Source organism: Gallus gallus, chromosome 1, assembly GCF_016699485.2.
Source record: "Gallus gallus isolate bGalGal1 chromosome 1, bGalGal1.mat.broiler.GRCg7b, whole genome shotgun sequence".
Classification (NCBI taxonomy): domain Eukaryota; kingdom Metazoa; phylum Chordata; class Aves; order Galliformes; family Phasianidae; genus Gallus; species Gallus gallus.
The window spans coordinates 104,789,624-104,810,550 of record NC_052532.1 but is presented as its reverse complement, the minus strand read 5'-3'; the positions used below and the strand labels follow the sequence as shown (position 1 = coordinate 104,810,550).

The window sequence follows — 20,927 nt, the reverse complement described above, 5'->3', positions numbered from 1 at the left end:
CAGTTTTACCTTAAGTTGCCCTGCTGTCTTCCCTCCTTTTGCTACCTCTGCCATCTGCATTAAAGCTAAGAGAGGCCTGCCTCTCTGCTTTCCACTCACAGCTTTCATGGTGGGTGTGTATTCCTAGAAACAGAAACTGTAGGTAGCTGGATGTCTCAAGGAAGAATAAATCGACCGCTTAATCTTCACTTCCCAGATCACAGTTATCTAATAAAGCAGGCCTGTTCCTGTACATGTTGGCCACTCAGGAATACCAATAGACTACCCAGGAGCTGTGCCGGTTGGCAAATAGCAAACATCTGTTCACATCATGGCCTTCTTGATGGTGCTTGTGTAATTAATAGGACACTTCTCAACTATTGATAGGTCTTATTCTCAGAAGAGTCTGAATGCCTTGGGAGACAAAATTATACCTCCCAGACTGCAGGAATCTATCTGGGGAGGTAGCACTGGGAAATGTAAAAAGGATCCTTGCCTTGGACATCTGTCATGCTTCCCTGGGCACAGAAACATCACATCACATGGCCATCTGGATGAAAGTTACACTGACACCATTCTACTACAAGGTTTCCACCTGCAGACCCAACTGACTAACGCTCTGCATGAGTGCTAACTTCACGTGCACACAACATGATTTGTGTGTTAAAGTTAAAAGAGTCTACGTATGTTTTGTAGGAGGCTATGCAATTAGCTGAAAAATTCACTTCAACAGTATATTGCTATTTCAATAGACTTAATTTCAGTTAATGAATTCAGCAGCTGCTTTTAAGCTCTACACAATGAAATGTAAATACATCTCATAACACATTAAGGAGAGTCAAATACATACTGGTATGTACTGATGCTTCATATTTTATTATTTTGCAACCGAGTGCATACAGTCCTTTACTTCACAAACAATGACCCCTTTAAAATTGTCAGGGTGAGTAATTAATTTCCTGAGATGAGCTGTCTGTCACCTATATTTTATGGAGGGGGCTGCCAGGACCAAGAGACTGAATAGTAACTCGAGGACTCTGTAGCATGGCTACAAAAAGACACCAGGTCTCCTGGATGCCAGAGAACCCTAACCTCCACATCTCCATTACATACAACGCAGGCTGCTATAGCAGCCACTTCTTGGTAGTACTTGAGTTTTTCAGAGTAGCAAGTCAAACCACATTCCCATCATGCAGTTTTTTTCTCTCCGTTTAAGTAGTGGAAGAGTCACACACACAGACTAACATTTATTTTGGCAGTGTTCTTTTGGATAACTATGTGCAGTTGAAATGACTATTTCTATTTTGCCAAAAAACAGTGAGTTTTGCAAATGAAGTAACAGTTGAGCTGTACCATTTGTGGTCACAGAAGGTACTGTATTACACATGAATTTAGTAGCAGGTACACTACTAACACTGCCAAGTACTGCTTGAAGCCTATGACCTGTGCAGTTGGACAGAATGAAACAGCAGTAAAAAGCTTATATCTTGCTGCCAAACAGTTACACCCATCCAGTCAAAGTACTGAGACCTGGTTTCCACACAGACACACACACACAAAACCCAACAATAACAGAAAGCATGCAACATGGATTACTGTTGTGCCTCGTTCCAACTAAGACCTTGCTTGGGATCACCAGTGAGCCAGGACTCCAGCACTTGCACTGCAACCTCCCAGAAGCTGGTTTGGACACAGCCAGGCAGCCCACCCATAGTGCTTCTCACACTTCTTCCTGCTTTCTCAGCTCATGATCTTTTATCTCCTGCCAGTGGTCAAGTATTTGACATTGGCATACAGCTGACAACAGACATGTTTTTCAACTACTTTCCTTTTCCAGTCTGTTGATTACAGTCTTCAAACTTCCTAAGGCCCAGGAGCCCTTTCAATTGCTTGGGGACTTAATACTTGGATGTGGCTCTTCAAAGATTGAGCTGGGGTTCCACATGGCTTAACATGGTATTGAATCACAAAAACTACCCCCATAGCCAGAGGATAACCCACCTCCTGAAATAATCTTTCTGCATGTCACAGAAAACAAGCTGGCTGTTAGTGGCTGTGGTGCAATATATATGCAAAATATGGGTTCTCCGGAGTTGTTTAGCTATTATTCACGAGCCGGGCAAGCTTGGAGGCAAATCGGCACTCTGTGTTACAATGCTTATTACTTTCACACAGAACAAAGCAAAAGGTATGAAAGTGAATTCTAAAAATAAATCAGTGATAAAATTGTTAGGGGGAAGAAAGCTATGGCGGACAGCAGGTGATAGGGACAGTAGGTCATGTAATCATCACAAAAAATATGCTGACAGCCCTGGGAAGATGCCTAGATGGGTTATGACAACTTTATATCCTTCTGCTCTGGCCCATCTCCTATGTGCAAATTCAGTGTTCCCTTTGAACTTGGCTACCCAGAAGAGCTGCGTTAACAGGTCTAGTTTAGAGTAATACCACTGATCCTGACAGTTACACTGGGATAAATAGAATCATGTTGGCATAGCTCATCACAGATAGACATGAGGAAGTAGTTATGCTGGAAAACGGGACAACTTAGTCCCCACTAGTGATATTAAAACATCAGTTTGGAGAAGAAGAAAAAGCAGAAAAAAAAAAAGTGATAAAGTTATTTTGAAGAATCATTTTGTAGACCATGCCTTAACATGCAGCATAAAAACTCAGCTAGAAGTGAAAAAAAAAAAAAGCTATGAACTGTTTTTAGGCTGTTCTAAATTCTCCTTAAAAAACAATAACAATGAAAAGCAAGATTTGCTTGATGGCTGCTTTCTGAACTCAGTGGCAAATCAGATCCTTATTACTGAATAAGGAAATAAGAAGTTTCCAAGTGCAGTAATAAGTTCCTGAACTTTGTTCTTAATTTGTGTTCCTCAACTTTGTTCTTAATTTGTGTTCCTCATGTGCTACACAATCGAAGTTATCTTTTATCCTGTGAGTTATCATTTGCCTAGGACATTTACTGAAAAGAGTGAGCAACAATACTTGTGAACATATTCTCTGTGCAGACAGTATGCAGTGTTGTGACCATGTACACAGATGTACACATTAGGCCTCGATCCTTCATTCAGGCCTGCGTGTAATCACTTATACTTGGATAAATGCTGACAGCACCTCATGCATAAGGTCAGACATAAGGCCACACAGATGAAGTACCAAGATCTATAACTATATTAAAAAAATAACAACAGCAACACAAAACAGAAACAAACAAAAAAAACCCCCAACCCAACAACACAGATTCGTGCTAAGTGCATGACAAAACAAAACCAGACGCTTTAACTCCTTCTTAGTGTGTACATAAGTGCCATCTTCTGGCCACAACAGGGACTGTACAAGAAGTGGTAAAACAGATTGTCAAATCATACAGGCTAACATCCCGAGTTAGAAGGTGCCCATAAGGACCACTAAGTCCAACTCCGGACTCCACACAGCACCTCCCAAAGTTCAAATCGTGTATATGACAGTGCTGCCCAAACTCTCCTTGAACTCCAGCCCTCAGGGCCATGCCCGCTGCCCTCTGGTGCAGCCCCTGTCCGCAACCCCCAGCTGCCCCTCCCCTGACACAGCTCCGAGCCGTTCCCTCGGGCCCTGTCGCTGTCACACAGAGCAGAGCTCAGCGCTGCCCCTCCCCTCCCTGTGAGGAGCTGCAGCCGCCATTAGGCCTCCCCTCAGCTCCTCTGCTCTGCGCTGAGCACACCGAGGGACAACCCCCTCCCTCGTCCACTCACTGCTGGGCCTGGTGCACCCCAGGGCACCGTCGGCCCTTTGGGCTGCCAGGTTACACTGCTGACTCAGATTAAATTTGTCATAAGCCAAACTGTCAGATCCCTCTCCATGAGGCTCTGCAGCCCCTCAACCCCCAGTCTGTACACATAGCCAGGGTTGCCCCACTCCAGGGGCAGACTCTGGCACTTGTTCCTGTTCAACTCCATGGGGTCAGTGCTTGTCCACCACTCCCATTTGTCCAGGTCTCCTCGCAAGGTACTTTAGCCTGAAGGGAGTCAAGAGCACCTCTCAATTTTGTGTTGCTGAGTCTTAACCAATACACCCTCAAGTCCTGCATCCAAGTATTTTATGAAACCATTGAAGAGAACTGGCCCTAAAATGGGGCCCTGATGGAACCCCACCAGTGGCCAGCTGCCAGTCTGATGTAATCCCATCTACTACAACCTTCTGAGCCCGACCCATGAGCCAGCTGTTCACCCATCACATTGCTTTTGTCTAGCTGTCCAGGAGCATTCTGTGAGAAACAGTATTGAAATATTTGCTGAAATCCAAAAAGGTTACATCTACTGGCTTACCACGGTCAACTAGGTCAGTAATCTCATATAAAAGGTTGGCCATTTAGTCAATTAAACAAAACTTTCCCCTCGTGGACCTGGGCTGGCTGTGACCAATGACTGAATGGTCTTTCAGGCATTTCTCAATCACTCCCAGAATAATCTTTTCCACAATTTTACCAGGCACTGAAGCGAGACAGACAGGCCTGTAATTACCAGTGTCATCTCTCTTTCCTTTCTTGAAACAATAAAAAATCCTGTGAATATAAAGAATGATTTGCTCTAAAGCTAGAAGTGGAGACAGAATGAATGCATATGGATTTAATGTGAAGAAATTCCATCTGGATGTTCTTCCTATAGTTCAAGCTTTCACATTCACAAGCATCCCTCCAATGTTGTTAGTCTGGGAAGGCATAAAAGCAAAGCTCTGCTTTTAGAAGGATCTTAACAAATGTTGCTTGCCTCAGTTGGAAGCAGCTGCAACTGGTGCCCCAGAACCCTGTCGTCCCTGAACCGACACAGTGAAGCCCAAAAAGCTGGACATACCAAAAAGGGACTGTGTCACTGGTACTTCTCAACAGTACCAAAGAAATGTGTTCAAATCTTTTAGGGCACGTCAGCAGAATTTCACAGAACCTGATGTTTTTGTTATCCAGTATCGTGTTGCTGGACCGCAGAAACAACAGGAAACCCTAACACAAATAGGTACCTGAAGCAGGAACATCTCAGCAAGGTATCCATGCACCTCCCATTTAGACAAAGAGGCCTATATAATACCACATTTTTTTAAATTAGCCAAGAGTCATTGTCACGTGCACAGGATTTCTTTCTCCCCCTTCAAGTCTAATCTGACTAGAAGTTCTTACTAGTATATTGCAACATGTTTAAAAGTGATAAAAACTGCGTTAGTTACATATTCCTCCTTAAATGCTTCAGGGTTGTATCCCCATAGTAAACACACTAACTGACGATGCTCAGAATTTTACTGCATCCCACTCGGCTGCCTTTAAAATCCCACCTTCTGTAGTAGCAACTACATGGTGATCCTAGGCTTTGGCAAAATAAATACATAACATTAAACTTTCTTGACAGCATATAACAAACACACACACAAAAGTCAAACTCCAAAGCAACAAGGCAAATTGCTGAAAAAAGCCCCACATTTCTACTGTTCTGCTGGCAATTTTTAAGTCCTCTCATTGTGGGGAAAGAAGACAAGACTGAACGTGACATTTTTTGTTATTACGGGATTTTTTCGAATACCTGAAATAAGTCACTTTAATACAGGTTCAACAGGATGGGTTACTGCAGACACTACACACAAATAAAAAATACTTTAAAATCCACCACTCCTCTTTTCCCTCAGATAACATGGAGAGTGGTGAGGATAGAAGACATAAAGAAGTGAACACATAAACCAAGAAATGCAATTCCTTTCCAGATAAACAAGAACAGTGTTTTGCTGCTTCTTGTTGGGGACATGAGGAAGAAACCCTTTTAAGTCAAATTTTTGTGAATCCAAAACACTTTTCCTTAAAATATGTAAAGAAATAGGACCAGAAAGCTGCCGGAGAAGGAGGCAGAGGCTGTACTACTGGTAAATGGATTCACATTTCCAAACTTGTTGTTGCTATTGGCTTACATACATGCCTAGAAGCTCAGAATGTTGGCTGTCCTACAATTACAACAGTGTTAGGTTTTTCAGTTTGTTCTTTTTCCAAATAAATGATTCATTAATAAAAAGAGTATGTATAATTCGTAAGAAGAGATTCACTTTCAGTTGTAAAAGTTTCTGAAAGCACCAAATCATTTATTTTAATGTGACAACGTGAACACATTTGTTACAAACATTTGTTCTCATAAACCCTATACTGTCCCAGACAAACCATTAAATAATGACATATAATGTATATTTATGTGCTTCCTTTCCCTGTAACTGTAAATTCTGTATTTTCTCACCCTCTCCTAAAACACAGCTAAACACTGAATTTTCCAAAAGAACTAATTAATCTTTGTTTAATGGTTCTTAGTTTCACTAGTCTCTGTGCCTCTGATGAGCAGCAGAACAGCAGTATGACAGAATTTCTACGGAAGGAAACAATTTCTGACATATTTTGATCTTCAGTCTTGCAGCTACAATAAAATGTTGTCTAGCATCATCACCTTGCCAGCCTGCACATCAGACTAGAAGAGGCTAGTGAGAAAACTGTGGAGGAGCAAAGTTGGAAGTCTGTTCATATGTGTCTGCTGGCAAAAGCAAAGTAAGTCTAGATTCCACAGCAAATGTAAATGGTAGATTGTCTTATACCAAGTTAATATTCCATCTCATAGGCTTCCATGTGAAAAACCGCAATTTATTTAACAAGAAGTTGCACAGAGATCTTGCAAGGCAAGCTCATTATTATTACCTTGCTGTATGACTTGGAATCTCCATTAATACTGGGCTAATATTCCAGATCCACTGGAGGTTGTGGATTAATGGGCAAAGGCATTTCCATATGGATAGCAATGGTATTGTGCTGAAAGCAGAGGTTTCCTCTCATCTGCAAAAATTAAAAATGAAAAACTCAGTAACAGATTCAGACAAGCCATATCCTCAGTGGTTAGATAACCATCAACAGCAGCTTTAGATGTTGCCTCATTAGCACTTAGAAAACAACAACTTTTTTGTTTGTTTGTTTGTTTTTTAATACTGAAGTCCACAGTAGTAAAATTATGGCAGAGCATAAAAAATCTAAATGTTCACAACAGACAGAATTCTTAAATATCTACTGTTCCAAACAGGTTTCATAACTATGAGTACGGAAGTAACCTCTGACCAGAAAGAAGTATTTCACAAGAGGCTCAAATCTTGGTCTTCATTAAGAGCAAGTCTAACAGGTAGAATATCCAAAGTGTAAACATCATAGATCCAGCTGTCTACATTACAGGGCTGTCTGCAGAATTTGTATTCAGTCACTTGTATCACTCCAAGGCAACCAGCTCTCAACCCTTTACAGGATTTCTAGGTTGAAATTAAGGACCATGAACGATATACCCAGATACTCACACTGTACTTAAAGTCAAACTGAAAGATATGTCCATCCAAAACTTACGCACACTGATTCACTCCACTAAGGAGGCAAGTAAAACGCTGCCTGTGCTATGAGGATCCCCAAAAGGCCCTTAGAAGCAGATCCACTACAGTCCCCCTGTCAGTATTACTCAAGTTTACAAATAGTAAAACAAAAAATCAGCATCAAGAAACGCTAACTCAAGTATGCAGTCACAGTGCCAGCCCTACAAGCCTAATCCTTACAGAGCACAGATAAACCATAAGGGGATACCTACTCTTCCCTCAAGGGCCTGTTGACTTCAGGGATCGGATTTTAGTGTGGCTTACATTTGGAGCCAACACTTGGAGAACAAGGAAATCCCTCCCCAGGATGTATGGGAGATCTGCGCAGAGCACCAGCATGCAAATATTTATAAGTCATAGTAAACTTATACAGTATTAGTTTAATAAAGACTATAAAGCTGCAGTAATATAGTACAAGTCTTTCTATAGAATACAGGACCTCAGGAAGTTCTAATCAAATCAGTTGTCCAATAACCTGAATTATATCATCAGGTTAGAGATTGAGAACGGACAAAATGCTAAGTGGTAACTAATTCTTATTGAATGAGTCAGAGTAACACAGTCAGACACAGATAAATACTACATTTTTCAAGGACAATTGGTGTCAATCATTTTGACAGTAACAATGCAGAATGCTAGTAATTTAGGAGACAGAGCAAAGCTGGGCTTCTTAACGCTTTGAAAGATCAAGATAATATTACCACAAGAAAAAGAACTATATAATTATGTACAACTCTAAATTCTCAAGCTAACTGAAATTCAGTTAGACTTGCACTGCATTTTGTGTAGAATAACAAGGACTATACTGAATTTAAAACATTTCAGATCAACAACCTTGAATAGGACACCATCTGAAGAAATTTATGTGCGAAGGACAAAAAGAATAATCACATCAAGCAACCATAATTTGTTCACAACAGCAATTTCCATACATTGTTGTGCACATTTATTGCCCATCTGTCAAAAGCAAGAGTAAGCTGAACGTAACTATACTCATGCATCAACACAAATCAAAACGGATAAACATAAGACACGTGGAATTATATAGAACAATATTTAAAAACATATGTTACATAAACAGTGCTATGAAATGCTCTGTGAGTCATATCTGATTGCATGGTCCTTGAGGCAAGAATTGTTCTTTATATTGTACAAATATATAATGCAATGCTAGGCATCATGCACCACGTATTTTTACAATACCTACTGTTGTTATAAAAGCAGTTTAAATAATAAACCTGCTGTAAGTTGAAGTATCCACCAGTGTAAAACTGACAAAAGCTTAATCAAAAGAATGTATTTTTTATTAAGAAATTACAGAATTGTCACCTTTGTCTCTATAGGTATTCATAATACAAGCAGTGGTAAATTTTACTTCAGAATTACTAAGCATATTATCTCTGTGAAGCAGATCTGTTTTGAACAACAGAGCCATAAGTCTGTTTTTTTCTGGACTAAGTCTAAACCCTGAGACATTAACCTGCTTTACCCTTTCCTATCCCCAAATCCTAACATCCAGCCCCTACGGAATCCACATTTCACTCTCAACAAATGAAAGGAGCCAAGGATACTTCTACAGAATCCAAGGATTTGTCCATACTGTAAGCAGAACTGGGATTGTGTTATAGCACAGATAAACCACAATAGATTTTACCTTGGTGGTGGAATGAGCATGGAGCTTAACACTGCAAAGTAAGGACTAACACAGCGGGCACATTCAGCTCAGGGCACTGCAGCTACCAGTGCTTGTACTAGGCAATTTTGAAACACACTGAGGTAAACCTACCTTATACCTATACCTATAGGTATATACCTGGTATAAACCTATACCTAGTCTCTTTTTCCACTGCAGATTAGAAAAGCTAATTATGCATAAAGTCTGATTACTAACACACTACAAAAGTAGATGTTTTATAAAGAAGATACATAGCAAGACAACGCCAAATACATAAATAGTAGTGAAGAAACCTGAAAGTATTTAACACTCCATTTTAGAGGAGCCATCTCTAGAACCTCTACTGATATCCTGTGAAAGGCTGAAGTTCTAATAGGCAGAAGAACTAAAAAATCCAATGTTATTTTCCAGAACCACTTGATCTTTTCCTGTCCTGGAAAGGTGTTGTTTTACCATACTCTGCATAAACTATTAATGTGGTGTTGGGAAGAGACACCTTCTTATTACCAAGTTTATGCACTGAAGGAACATAAAAGTCACTCACTAAGCAGCAGCTGACATTACAGAAGCACCAGTTAACATCCAGGTTTCAAATCTGAAAATAACTTGCCAGTTTAGGAAGCCCCATCTCACTCACTCACTCTTTCTAAGCCAAGAAGCTCTGAAGAGATCATTCTTACTTCTCAGAAACCTTTTCAGCTGCTCTAAAAACTGGACAGAGATGATTTACATTTTCAAACTCTCACCACAGATTTCAGTTCTACATTTGCCGTTCCTATTTTTCAGGTGGCAGAATAAGTTACCTGGATTTTGGTCAATTTCTGGATACTGGACACTTCCTGAACTCCTCCAATCTTGGGTCCCGTTGCTGTCACCAGAGAGCAGAACTCAGCTCTCCTAAAGAGGAGCTGTAGGCCAATTATGAGGCCTCCCCACAGCCTCCTCTGCTCTGGGCTGAGCACACCAAGGGACCTCAGCCACTCCTCGTATGTCTTCTCCTCCACTCTTCACCATCTTCGTAACTCTCCTTTGGACAGTCTCTCATAGTTTCACGTCCTTCTTATATTGTTGCACCCAAACCTGCACACGGTGCTCGAGGTAAGGTAGCACCATTGCAGAGCAGAGCGGGACACCTCCTTCCCTCGCTTGGAAAGCTTATTTTTTAAAATTTCTCTGTGTAAGAGCTGTACCCAAAAACCTTTTTACATATTTCATAATCTGAGAAACAAGAGATCTTATTCCTGTCTCAGCTTCCTTAACCTGAATTTTAAAATACTTGTTTTTAAAGAGGAGCAACTTCTGGACAACCATCTATTGAAGGAGGGGAGAGAAGACTCTTGAAGGCCGTTTGCATTTGATTAATAACTGAAATACAAGGCATAGCTCATTTGCAGAGCAGTAAATAAAGCCAACTACGCTCTGTGACATCTGTAACATCCTGCATGCCCCCTGTCCAATTTACTCTGTGGCTGACATGCCGGAACAGGGTTAAACAACTAGAAGTTCAACAAGCGCATTTAGAACACACCCTATCATACAGCTCTATGCAAACTGGCACTGAGGTACATGGTCAGTGGTTATGGTGCAGATGGGCTGATGGTTGGACTAGGCGATCTTAGAGGTCTTTTCCAGCCTTTATGATTCCATGAAACCTCCAATCTCTGACTGGATATTAACACCAAAACATTGCATGTTGACAGTGTCCTCTTTAATAGGTGCTACAGCCAGTCGGCGTGCTTGAAATCCCGCATTTTGCGGGATAAACGTGCTTTTCTCACAAACACCAACTCCTATCAGCCCGACCGCCCTTCTACGACGACTCCCAGCTCGCCCCAGCGGTGAGAGATCACCGCCCGGCTCGACAACGCGCCGCCATTTCCCCTCCCCGGGGGCGGGGCGGCGCTGACATGGCGGGGCGCTGGGACTCACCCGGCCCCGGGTCACGTGACGCCACAGTCGCGCGCGTTTCTCCCCCCCCCCGCCCCGTTCTCTCCTGTGGGTGGCGCGGGGCCGGGAGGCCTGCGCGATCCCAGGGTGCTGTGCGCGGCGTGGGCTCCGCCATCCCGCTGGGAGAGACGGCCTGCGCCGGGGTCCTGCCAGCGAGACGCCGCGGCCAGCGAGCCAGGGAGGCAGGCAGGGAGAGGAGAGAGCGTCGGCCCCAGCCGTCGCCGCCGAACGGCCATGTCCGCGCGCAGCCCCTGAGCGGTACCGAGCCGCCCCTCCCCCGCGCGGACGCTCGCCTCAGCCGCCGCCAACATGGAGGCCGTGAACGCCTTCAACCAGGAGGTGGGAACGCGGGGCGGCGGGGACCGCGGGCGCCGAGGGGTCACGGCGGCCGCCATCGCCTCGCCCCCGCCCCCAGCGCTCGGCTTCCGGCTGTGGGCCGCGCGGGCCCGGCGCGGAGGCCTACGCTGGGGAAGGGCCCAGGCCCGCCTCGGCCTGCGGCGTGGGGCCTGCCTGGGGCGGGGGGCACGGCGGGGCTCCTCGGGAAGATGGAGGCGGCGGGGGCTCGGCGGTTGCAACGGCCTAGAACGCGGGCCGGGCGGGGGGCCGGGGGGCTGCACTCAGGCTCCCCGGTGGCCTCCTCGTCCCGGGAGCCTTGTAGCGAGGCGTGCCCGGAGCGGGCCGGTGGCTGGGGGGAAGGAAGGGAGTGAGAGACGCGTTTGGGAGCGCGGGGCGCTGCCATGTGAACGGCGGCGAGTGGGAGAGGCGGGACGTTGGACGGAGAGAGGGAAGGGAGCGAGGGTGCCCGGTTCTGTGTGGGGATGGGGCTGGAGGAGCCGTCCGGCGGTAACCCTACCCACCCACCCGCAGGCAGGTGGGAGAGGGGTGGGCGTCCAGCTCCTGGCACATAGGGAGGCCCTCCTTTCTTTTGAGCCCTTGATCAGCCAATCAGAATTTGAAACAAGATGGACAACGGCTGCTTTTTTGCATCATGTATTAAAAAAGGAATATCCGAGTTGTATTTTATAAAAGTTTTTGACACGTGGCTCGAAACGATTCTTACACTGAGTTCTGTTAAATGATTTGGCTTTTTCAGGTCACGTACGGGGTAGAGAACATTCATGCTTTCATTGTAGATAATGTTTTAAAACTAAGCTAGAACCTATTCCAGCATGTTTAATGCATTTTGAAGGTTGCTGTGCACGTTTGCTGAGCAGAAAGAGGAAAAATGGCAGGCTGCTCTCATGTGATGAAGTCATGCTGTGTAAAGTTCACTCCCTGCAACTGCTTGTTGCGTGCACACAACTGAAAGTCTGTGCTTCCTTAAAAAAATACAAAAGCTCAAAGTGAGAGACTGTATCTGTCCTGTTAACAGTGATTTTTCTTTTTCTTTTATTTGTGTCTGTTATGGGTGCATGTGACATTGTTTTGAACCAGATACATGAAAGGGTACCAAACAACCTCCCCAAACACATAAGAATACAACAGCACATTCTGCGTTTCACTTTTAATGCAGAAGACAAATATTCTTACCCCACTAAATAGAAGTAGAAGCAGTCATCTGCTAGAACCTCTACTCGGTTTACTTCAACATGTTGCTACCTGATACACTTCACTGTACAGACATTGCTTAGTGTTTCTCATACAAAAAAAAGCACTTTTTTCTTGCTGATGTGGTGTGAAAGTATGTGTGACCTTAGAGTATTCTGTGACTAACCTTAGTTTCAGAAATAGATGCGTCTCAGTGCCGCTTCCTCTGGGATGTATATCTACTCGGATGTATTAAAAACATCATTCTTTTGTTTGATACGTTTAGAAATATTGAGTGAAATTCCGGTGAGTGTGAGCTGGAGCACATTAAACCACTGGATTTCGTTTGAGTGCGAGTTATGGGGAAGAAATCTAATAGTTAAAATCCCTGTTCTGCGGTCATTTGTACGTGTGAGTAGTTCCCTGGGACTGCTTGGCATAAAGTTAGCATGTTGGTAGGTTTGGGATTCGTGTCATTACTGTGTTGTCCTTAGAAGGTGTATATATGAAATCAGTTAGGAACGTGGAGTTCTTAAGCTGTTCTGTTAGCTCTACAAAGCGTGTTGCCTGAAACTGTGCACAAAACCCAATGCATGTTAAAATAAGCTTTGAAACACCCCAACTTTTTTGAGGAGGGGAAGATGTACTGTCATGTACCATTCTATTTCTGATCTTTCACAGGGAGAGTGGAGAAATTGACACCGTTTGTAAAAACGGTTCTGTTATCCACAGAATAGTGGGCATAGGGCAGGCTGTGACTGTGTGAAAGCTCATCTTGTCCTTAAGACTGTCTTAGAATGCATAGATGTGTTAAGGACAACAGAGGTACCAGCGTCTGCCGATTGAATAGATAATAGTTTTATTGTCAGTAAATAGCTTTAGCAAGGAAGATCGGGGTTATCCCAGTCTACCCTTTAGGTCAAGAATTCCTCAATGTACTGGCTGACAGTTGTACAATACTACTGTAGAAAGAGAACTGGGGTTTTGTAATGGCAACTCTACCTTTGGCAGCCATGAGTTTTGTTCTGGACTTCCCATGTATTCCAGAGCTTTGCCGTCTCTTCTGGTGTGGAGGTGGCAGCTGTCGTTTCCTCAGCCATCTACATGCACGAGGAACACGACTTGCTGCCTCAGGTGACTGTATGATTATTTGGGAGTTCCAGTTTCTCTCAGGAGTTCCAGTTTTGGCCTACGGGTTCTGACTGTAAATGATCATGTTACAGTGAAGTAACAAGTTCCTGCCTGTCAGCTAATTGTGATAAGTATGTGATCTTAACTGCCCATCTGAACTGGGAGGTGAGACTTAAATATAGAGGTCTGAGCTAGCACGTTCTACTTAGCAATTGTGGCAGGCTATGGAAGAACACTTAGATTAGTTTGGCTCTGGTGACGGGTGGTACCTCAGACGAGTTGCATAATTGGATCATGTTTGACTGTGTTGCCCACTCCTTTAAGTCCTGTTCTTTATACCTGTATTTTGAATGCAATTTTACTAGTAAATGTGCCTCTTTAAAATTCTTGTTTTTCTAAAAGAACAGGCACGGGGTTGGTTTTTTTGTATTCACCAAACATATTTACTGCTTTATTTTTATCCAGCTGCACTCTGAGCAGATATAACTAACTGAATATGTAGGATTTGACACTTACGTGCTATAGTATATTTTCCCTGAGGAAATTAATTCAAACTGTATCTTGGGGGAAGGACTTACAATCTGTGTATTGTTTGGTGTGCTTGGTTTGTTACATTAACAATATAGTGTCAGTAGATCACAAAAGGTAATCCGATAATGGTGCACAACTTAGATGTGCCTTTAAGAAAGGAAGTAAATATTCCAGAACAAAAATAGCCCACACATTTACAATGATTTGTAAAGCTTTTAAACCTTGTCATATTTTAATTTAGGGAAGATATATTCTCTTTTTGTTAACCTGAAAAATCTGGGGGGTAGCTTAAAGGTTATAAAAGCTTGAGACCAGATATGAGGGTTTCTTTACAGTCTGCCTGGAAGTGGAAATAAATTGAGTTTGCTGTTTTGTAATCTTACCTTTCTATTGAGTAATGCAGCATATTAATTTAATCATATGTCTCAAGTTGGCAGTCGATAATCTGTACCACTAAAACAGTTGATATCTCACTTCAATCTCCATAGATCACAAATAGAACAGATATTTTGTTGGCTGTTTATTTGAAGTTACAGCTGCAGCTTCCTTCTTACTATTTATCCATATTGAGTGAACCAGTCAGTTGTATTTTTGTTCTATATAGCGGTCTTTTACTAATGGTGGACTACATTTTGCATGTTGCATTATGTAGGGTGCTCTGAAAGTAATACCTCATATTTATTTCCATGGAAACTACAGCAGATATACACAGAACGGTAACGCTATTTGATAGAGCAAATTCTTAGCTACAAAACTATGCTCAGCATAGTCACCACCCTTAGCTATGCTTTTTTGCCAGTGATGAGCAAGTGCCTGCATGCCATGCTTGTAAAAAGCAAAGCCTGCACCGATGGAGGTGAGCCACTGTTGCTGTCGCCACTGTTGAGATGCACCACCCATATCTCACTGTGCTCACATCCCGTTTGGTCTCCAGAAACGTTCAGAAAGCATCAGCGATGTCAGTGGGTGCCGTTTTTTTTCTGCATGGAGGAGTTCAATGACACACCTTTACTTCACATACACCTACATGTTAGATGTGACTTTGTCAGACTACCCCTTTGCTGCCGTCTGCCACGTGGCAAGAAAATGTAATGGAGTATTGTCAGGAAAGTTCAACCTGTACTGCCGGAGCACCACCATCTGCCTCTGATGTCGTGGACCAACGTAATGAAATGGGAGGCATTATGTTCAGAGCAGTCTTCGTTCAATCCATCCCCTAACCTCTCAGTCCTTCTTTGTTGTTCTGCTGTTGCCAGCAAGATTCGTATCCTTCTGTAGAGAGAATGGCGCTCAGAGGTTTTGATAAAGGAAACACGGGTAACCTGTATTCTCTCCTCCCTCTTCTTCCCCTTCCCACTACAAGACCTATAAATAGAGGTTAGCAGGATATCCTTCACAGCAGTTCGTCAACAATTCACCGAAACTCGTGAATCTCAGTTAGACTCCCCAGTGATGCCTGTGGTCAGAGGAAAGACGCGTCACAATCTCTGTGCATATTGGTACCCTTCACCTCCCTCAGAAAACAGTGAAACTGGTTGCAGATGCCTAAAATATGTCCCAGGAGGCACTGTGAGGGTGTATTTTTAAGTGAGTGCTGCCTCCCACGTGTCCTGGGAAAGTTGCTCAAGCAACAGCTCTAATAGTGTTTGGGTGGTATGGAGAAGGATAAGAGAGTGCTGCTGGAGTTTCAGACTGAATTTAGTATTTCTTTACTCCATAATGAAGACTGAAATTGCAGAAGTAGCTTGAGCTCTTTTGGGACAGAAGTTGCTTTATTGCTGCGTTCCCGTTAATTAACGGGTCATCATCGTTGTGATAGTGAAAAAGCTGTGTGTTTCTTCTAGACTGAACTGTTTCCAGGAACGTGGATAGCTGTGGTGTCCTATTAGAGATTCTTGGTAAGAGAAGAAATGAGGTGAGAAGCTTTTCAGGAAGCTTTTCTGGTGGACTCACGAGTGTAGCACTGACCCTAAGGGGCACATGACTTTCAAAAACATTTGCATAGGAAACAAAATTCTGGTCTATGTGCTTTTGTGCTGTCATTTTAATTTGTTCTTGGTAAAGATTTTTCTCCCTAGTGATTCTGAATTTGTGAATGGTCTTTATAGGCCTCAGAAATGGCTTAGTGAATCAAGTACTCTTTTTTGCTGGGGTTTGTATCTGGTCAAATTGAAATCTCAGTATGTTTTCCAGAGAATAGAGTCTGGTAGTCATGAGTTTTGTGGTGATCTTTTGCAGCACCTAATACTTGATATGTTTCACAGTTGATGGTCAAGAACTTAAGACTTACATTGATCCCCTGATGAGGATCTTGGCAAAATAATGTGTACCAAACTTATGATCTTCCTTCCTTTCCTAGCAGATCAAGGAAGAATGGAGATCTCAAAGAAGAAAGGAAGCAGTGAGTTTTACTTGGAAAGGAAAATATATCTTAACAGTTTTCTTTTACCACTGTGTATTTTTTTTTTTAGATATCTGTCTTAAAAATCTGGTCATGCATTAATAGTATGGTGCTTTGTTAACAAAACAGCATGCTGTTGGTGTGTGATAGTCACACCTTCCTTTCCTCCTTTCCTCCTTTTTTCTTCAGGTATGTGGACAAATTACTGCACTGATACGTATATAAGGGCTTGCAGTTTGGCTTTTTTCTTATGTACTTCTAAATGCATAAATGTATTAAAAAATGAGTGAATATACAGACTATTGACTGTGTCATTCGTGTATATGAAGCCCTGCTTAAACAAATGTTCTTGGACACATGGGACTTCCTGAAATTGTTAAGGGCTCGTTAGACTACTCTATGAAAATTGTAGAGAGAAGATTGAATGAGAGTATTGTAACAATGAGCTGAGTGCTTGATGCCCACTAAACACTGCTTTTCTTTCAGTATGTTATGCATCAGTGCTGTTCCTTTCCTGTGGATTTTATTTAATGAGTATATAAAACAGCCGTATCTCTCTATTTGCCAGTAGAGATCTCTTTATAGCACGAGAGGCTTAAGCAGGAGAGCAAAGACAGCCAAGTCAGTTCATTGCTTCGTATGTCAAGTACAAGACATAGGAAAAAGTCATAAGCCTAATCTTTTTCCTTCTGTGCCAATGGGATAAGTCTCATGGGATGTCACTGTTTCCGTTCTTTCCTAGTAGTTTCAGTTTTTGGAAATGTAGGAGCTACCTTCTTTCTCTAACTGCCTTAGAGTATAATAAAATAGTCCATTCAGAGATACCTACAAAAATCAAGTGGAACTGCCTGACCACTTCAGGACTAGCCAGAAGTTATTGGCGGCATTACTGAAATGTGTTTTTAATGCTCTCAGCCATGAGGCATCAACCACCTCTCTAGGAAGCCTGTTCCAGTGTCTGGCCACCATCACGGTAAAGAAATTTCTGTAATGTCAAGTTGAGCCTTCTGTTGAACAGCTTTGTACCATTCCCACGTGCCTAGCCATCAATGACCAGGACGAAGAGATCATCGCTTCCCTCTTCGCTTCCTCTGCTCAGGTTGCTGCAGAGAGCAGTGGGGTTGTCTCTTAACCTCCTCTTCTCCAGGCTGGACAGCCCAAGCATCCTCCGCCTCTCTTTGCAGGACATGCCTTCAGGCCCTGTTTCCCAGCTCTCTTGCCCTCCTCTGGATGATGCATTCAAGTACCTTTTTTTATTGTGGAGCCCAGAACTGCACACAATATTCAAAGTGAGGCCACGACGATGTTAAGTATAGGGGGAGAATCACCTCTTTAGCTGGCTGTGCAGTGTTTCATGCACCTCAGGGTGCAATTTGTCCTCTTGGCAGCCAGAGCATACTGCTGGCTTGTGCTTGTGCCTGCTCTCACGAGCATCTCCAGGTCTACCTCTGCTGAGTTGCTCCAGCCACTCATCTCCCAGTCTGTGCCTGTGTCCACCATCATTCCCTCCCTCATGCAGCACCCAGCGTTTTCCCATGTTGAACTTCCTGTTGTTGCTCCGTGCCTGGTGCCCCAGTCTATCTAAATAATTCTGCAAGACCTCTTGTCCCTCCAGATGTCTCTTTGCTCTCTTCTTTCATGCACACGTTACTGCATGGTTTTGCTCTTCTTTTAATAAACTTAGTAATAAAATAAAGCTGATAGCATTCCCACATTTCATCTTTCTCTTGTTCCTAAGACATTCTGTGCCCACGTGTGCAGTCTTTAGGGTTCAGAGGGAAGGCTTTGGGTAAACTTGAAAACAGCCATTCTTTCCTTTGCTTCACAACCTCATCATTTCTGCTTCTGTGTGAAGCAGACCCTCAAAGGACATGAATTGGAGGAAGGTAGAAATGAATGATTGGCTTTTTTGGAAGACTGGAACCTGAAGGTCATCATCCAGTTCCTTTTCCCATTCCCCACCTCGCCCAGGGCTTTGGTATGGACTGAAGCAGGTGCTACAGTTTGAATTGGAAGGCTTTGTTAATTCCCTCAGTTATCTCCTATTGTGTATTTTCTATAGTACTTCTGTATTTTACATTAATCTTTGGGGATGATTACTTGCTTGCTCATTAAATAGCATGTAGTACTATTAGTCTCCCATTTGATATCTGGTAAGGGTTAAGGACCATTTCAATTTTGTTATTTAGTTGCATTTATTAGCCTGAAAATGAGTCATTCTCCTCCCTTCTGAGACTTCAGAGGTATTTTATTCTGCAATTCCAGACTATTACAAGAAGAATGCAGGTCTATTCTTCACTGAATATTTTGTATTGTGATTTCAGTTTAGTAGGTTCTCCAGTACTTCTTTCTTTGTAGTACCTGGGCTGATGCAGAGTGAGGAAGAAAAGATCCCATTTGAAAACGTGGTGCTGCCACAGCACTCAAACCGTCAATTAAAGAGAGGGAGGTTCTATCATTGTTAGAAAATTCTTAAGCTATCCCAAACCAGAGCTTGTGCAAAACAACAATGCATTTTTTTTTCTGCTGTTTTCAGCAGGTAAGGTGATTAGTTTTCCTTTGTATATGAAAAGATCCACACAGACAGCAGGAGACAATTCCTCCTGAACTACTGAAATTACCAAACATAAATAAAGGTACAAGTCTTGAATAGTCCCTTGGGCTAATTCACTGTTGTGTTGTGAGGTTTCACTTCTTTTCTTTGCCTTTTCTTGCCCCGTGGTGCTCTCCACCCTAGGGAATGGGTTACTTTGCACAGTTGTGAGCACTGGCTGAATGAGATGGGGAGCAATAGCCCCTGCTTGCTTCTCTAGACAGCGGGATCATTGCACAGGGAAGGAAGGTGGGAAGCAACTCGGAGCTGTTTCTTTTCTCCAAACATAGAGTTATGGTAGGAAATGCCTACCAAAACGGGTTATAGGTTACAGGGCAGGATGTTCCATGCAGCATGCTGGAAATGCTCTCAAACTAAGCTTTTACATCTAGGTTGCCTCTTGAGGAGTGCTCTTAGAGGAACTGGGTATCTCAGTACTGTTGGAAGAACTCTCCTCTGAAAGCAGACTCTTCTGGCATAGATTAGTTTGGGAAATGGATACAAAAGAGGATCAGGGTCTAGTTGAATGTATGCAGATGTTCAGTGCAACACCTGTCTACCTCATGATTCCCCCATCCAGCAGTGAAAATTTGCAAGGAACTACTAACGCTGTATTTTAGATTTACCCTTCTCTCCAACATGGTTTTGACACATGTAACTATGATCATGCAAGCTTAATAAAAATCAGCATTAAAATAGTCATTTGGTGTTGTAAAATCTCAGGAAAATCTAAAAAGGGTAACATAGTGTTGAATGGTGTGCCATTCAAAAAGGTAGCAGTGGGGTGAGTGTGGAGAGAGCGCAGGATATTTATGCACGGACACGTGTATGTTTATACATGGAAATATTTTCATCTTAATTTGTGGCTGTTTCAGCTGTAGCTGATCCTCCTGAGTTGCACTCTGGAAATATCTGTATGTACTGACCTCACGGTTTTTACTGTGTTTTTGTTGCTGTTGCCCAGAGTGCTGTCTGTAGCAGCAATTGAACAATTTATGGTCATCTGCCCAGTCCTGTTCTTCCCAAGCTCCTGTTTATTTCCTGCCTTATTAGCCTCAGATCCAGCCTCTCATGTTCTTTAATTAATGACTTCTTCAAGCTACCATATTCTTTATTGCATCCTCCCTGGCTACTTCATCTAGCTTTTTTCCCTTCTTGCCCTCCAGCTGTTTTGCTTTCCTTGTATTTTTTTTCCCCAGTTGTAACATCACTCTTGGGACACATTTTCAGGCACCTCTTTTTTTTTTTTTTTCTTTTTTGGCTGTAACTTGTTATCTGTCTTGCTATGAGCTCCTCAGTTTCCTGATTCTCTCCCTCTTGCCTGTTGTGTTGCTGAAGTGCTGCTTCACGCTGGCTGCTTTGTTCATGTATGGATCCGGCTCCTTTATCTACAGGGCCAGTTGCTTCCTGGTGTGTCCTGTTAAGGGTATGGAAGACGTGGCTTAGAAGGTTGTATCCTTTTTGCCTGCTCCACCTCATCTTTGAAGCCTTTTGGTGTCTTGTTTGTGGGTACTGTGTTTGGTTGTTTTGTTTTTTGCTTCCATTACATCTGAAAACAGATTTTCCTCAGTTTTAATGTTAGTGTTGACTTTTGTCCATCATGAGTCATTGCACTCATTCTAAAGAAATAATCCAGAATTGAACTCACATACTTTTTTGAAAGAACGAGTTGACTCGCAGCCACAGCTGGTGTGTGTCTTACAGTTTGAAAGACTTAAAAATCAAATATATGG

General features: G+C 42.8%; 1 protein-coding gene and 1 long non-coding RNA gene across 3 annotated transcripts in view; one reads left to right on the top strand and one right to left on the bottom strand.

The window, feature by feature from the left end:
* Window positions 1-320: 320 nt before the first annotated feature.
* Window positions 321-11,422, bottom strand: LOC121106688. The gene is made up of 2 exons (XR_005839479.2): window positions 9,868-11,422; window positions 321-6,814 (listed from the first exon to the last, which is right to left on the bottom strand). It is a non-coding gene; the product is annotated as an uncharacterized LOC121106688 (long non-coding RNA).
* The window catches only part of SCAF4 (SR-related CTD associated factor 4), a 44,445-nt gene continuing 34,603 nt past the window's right edge, over window positions 11,086-20,927 (top strand). For both annotated transcript variants that reach the window (XM_015299359.4, NM_001012822.2), the window contains exon 1: window positions 11,086-11,350. In XM_015299359.4, coding sequence (XP_015154845.2) covers window positions 11,321-11,350 — 30 coding nt within the window. In that variant the 5' untranslated portion in view covers window positions 11,086-11,320. The remainder of the gene's footprint in view (window positions 11,351-20,927) is intronic.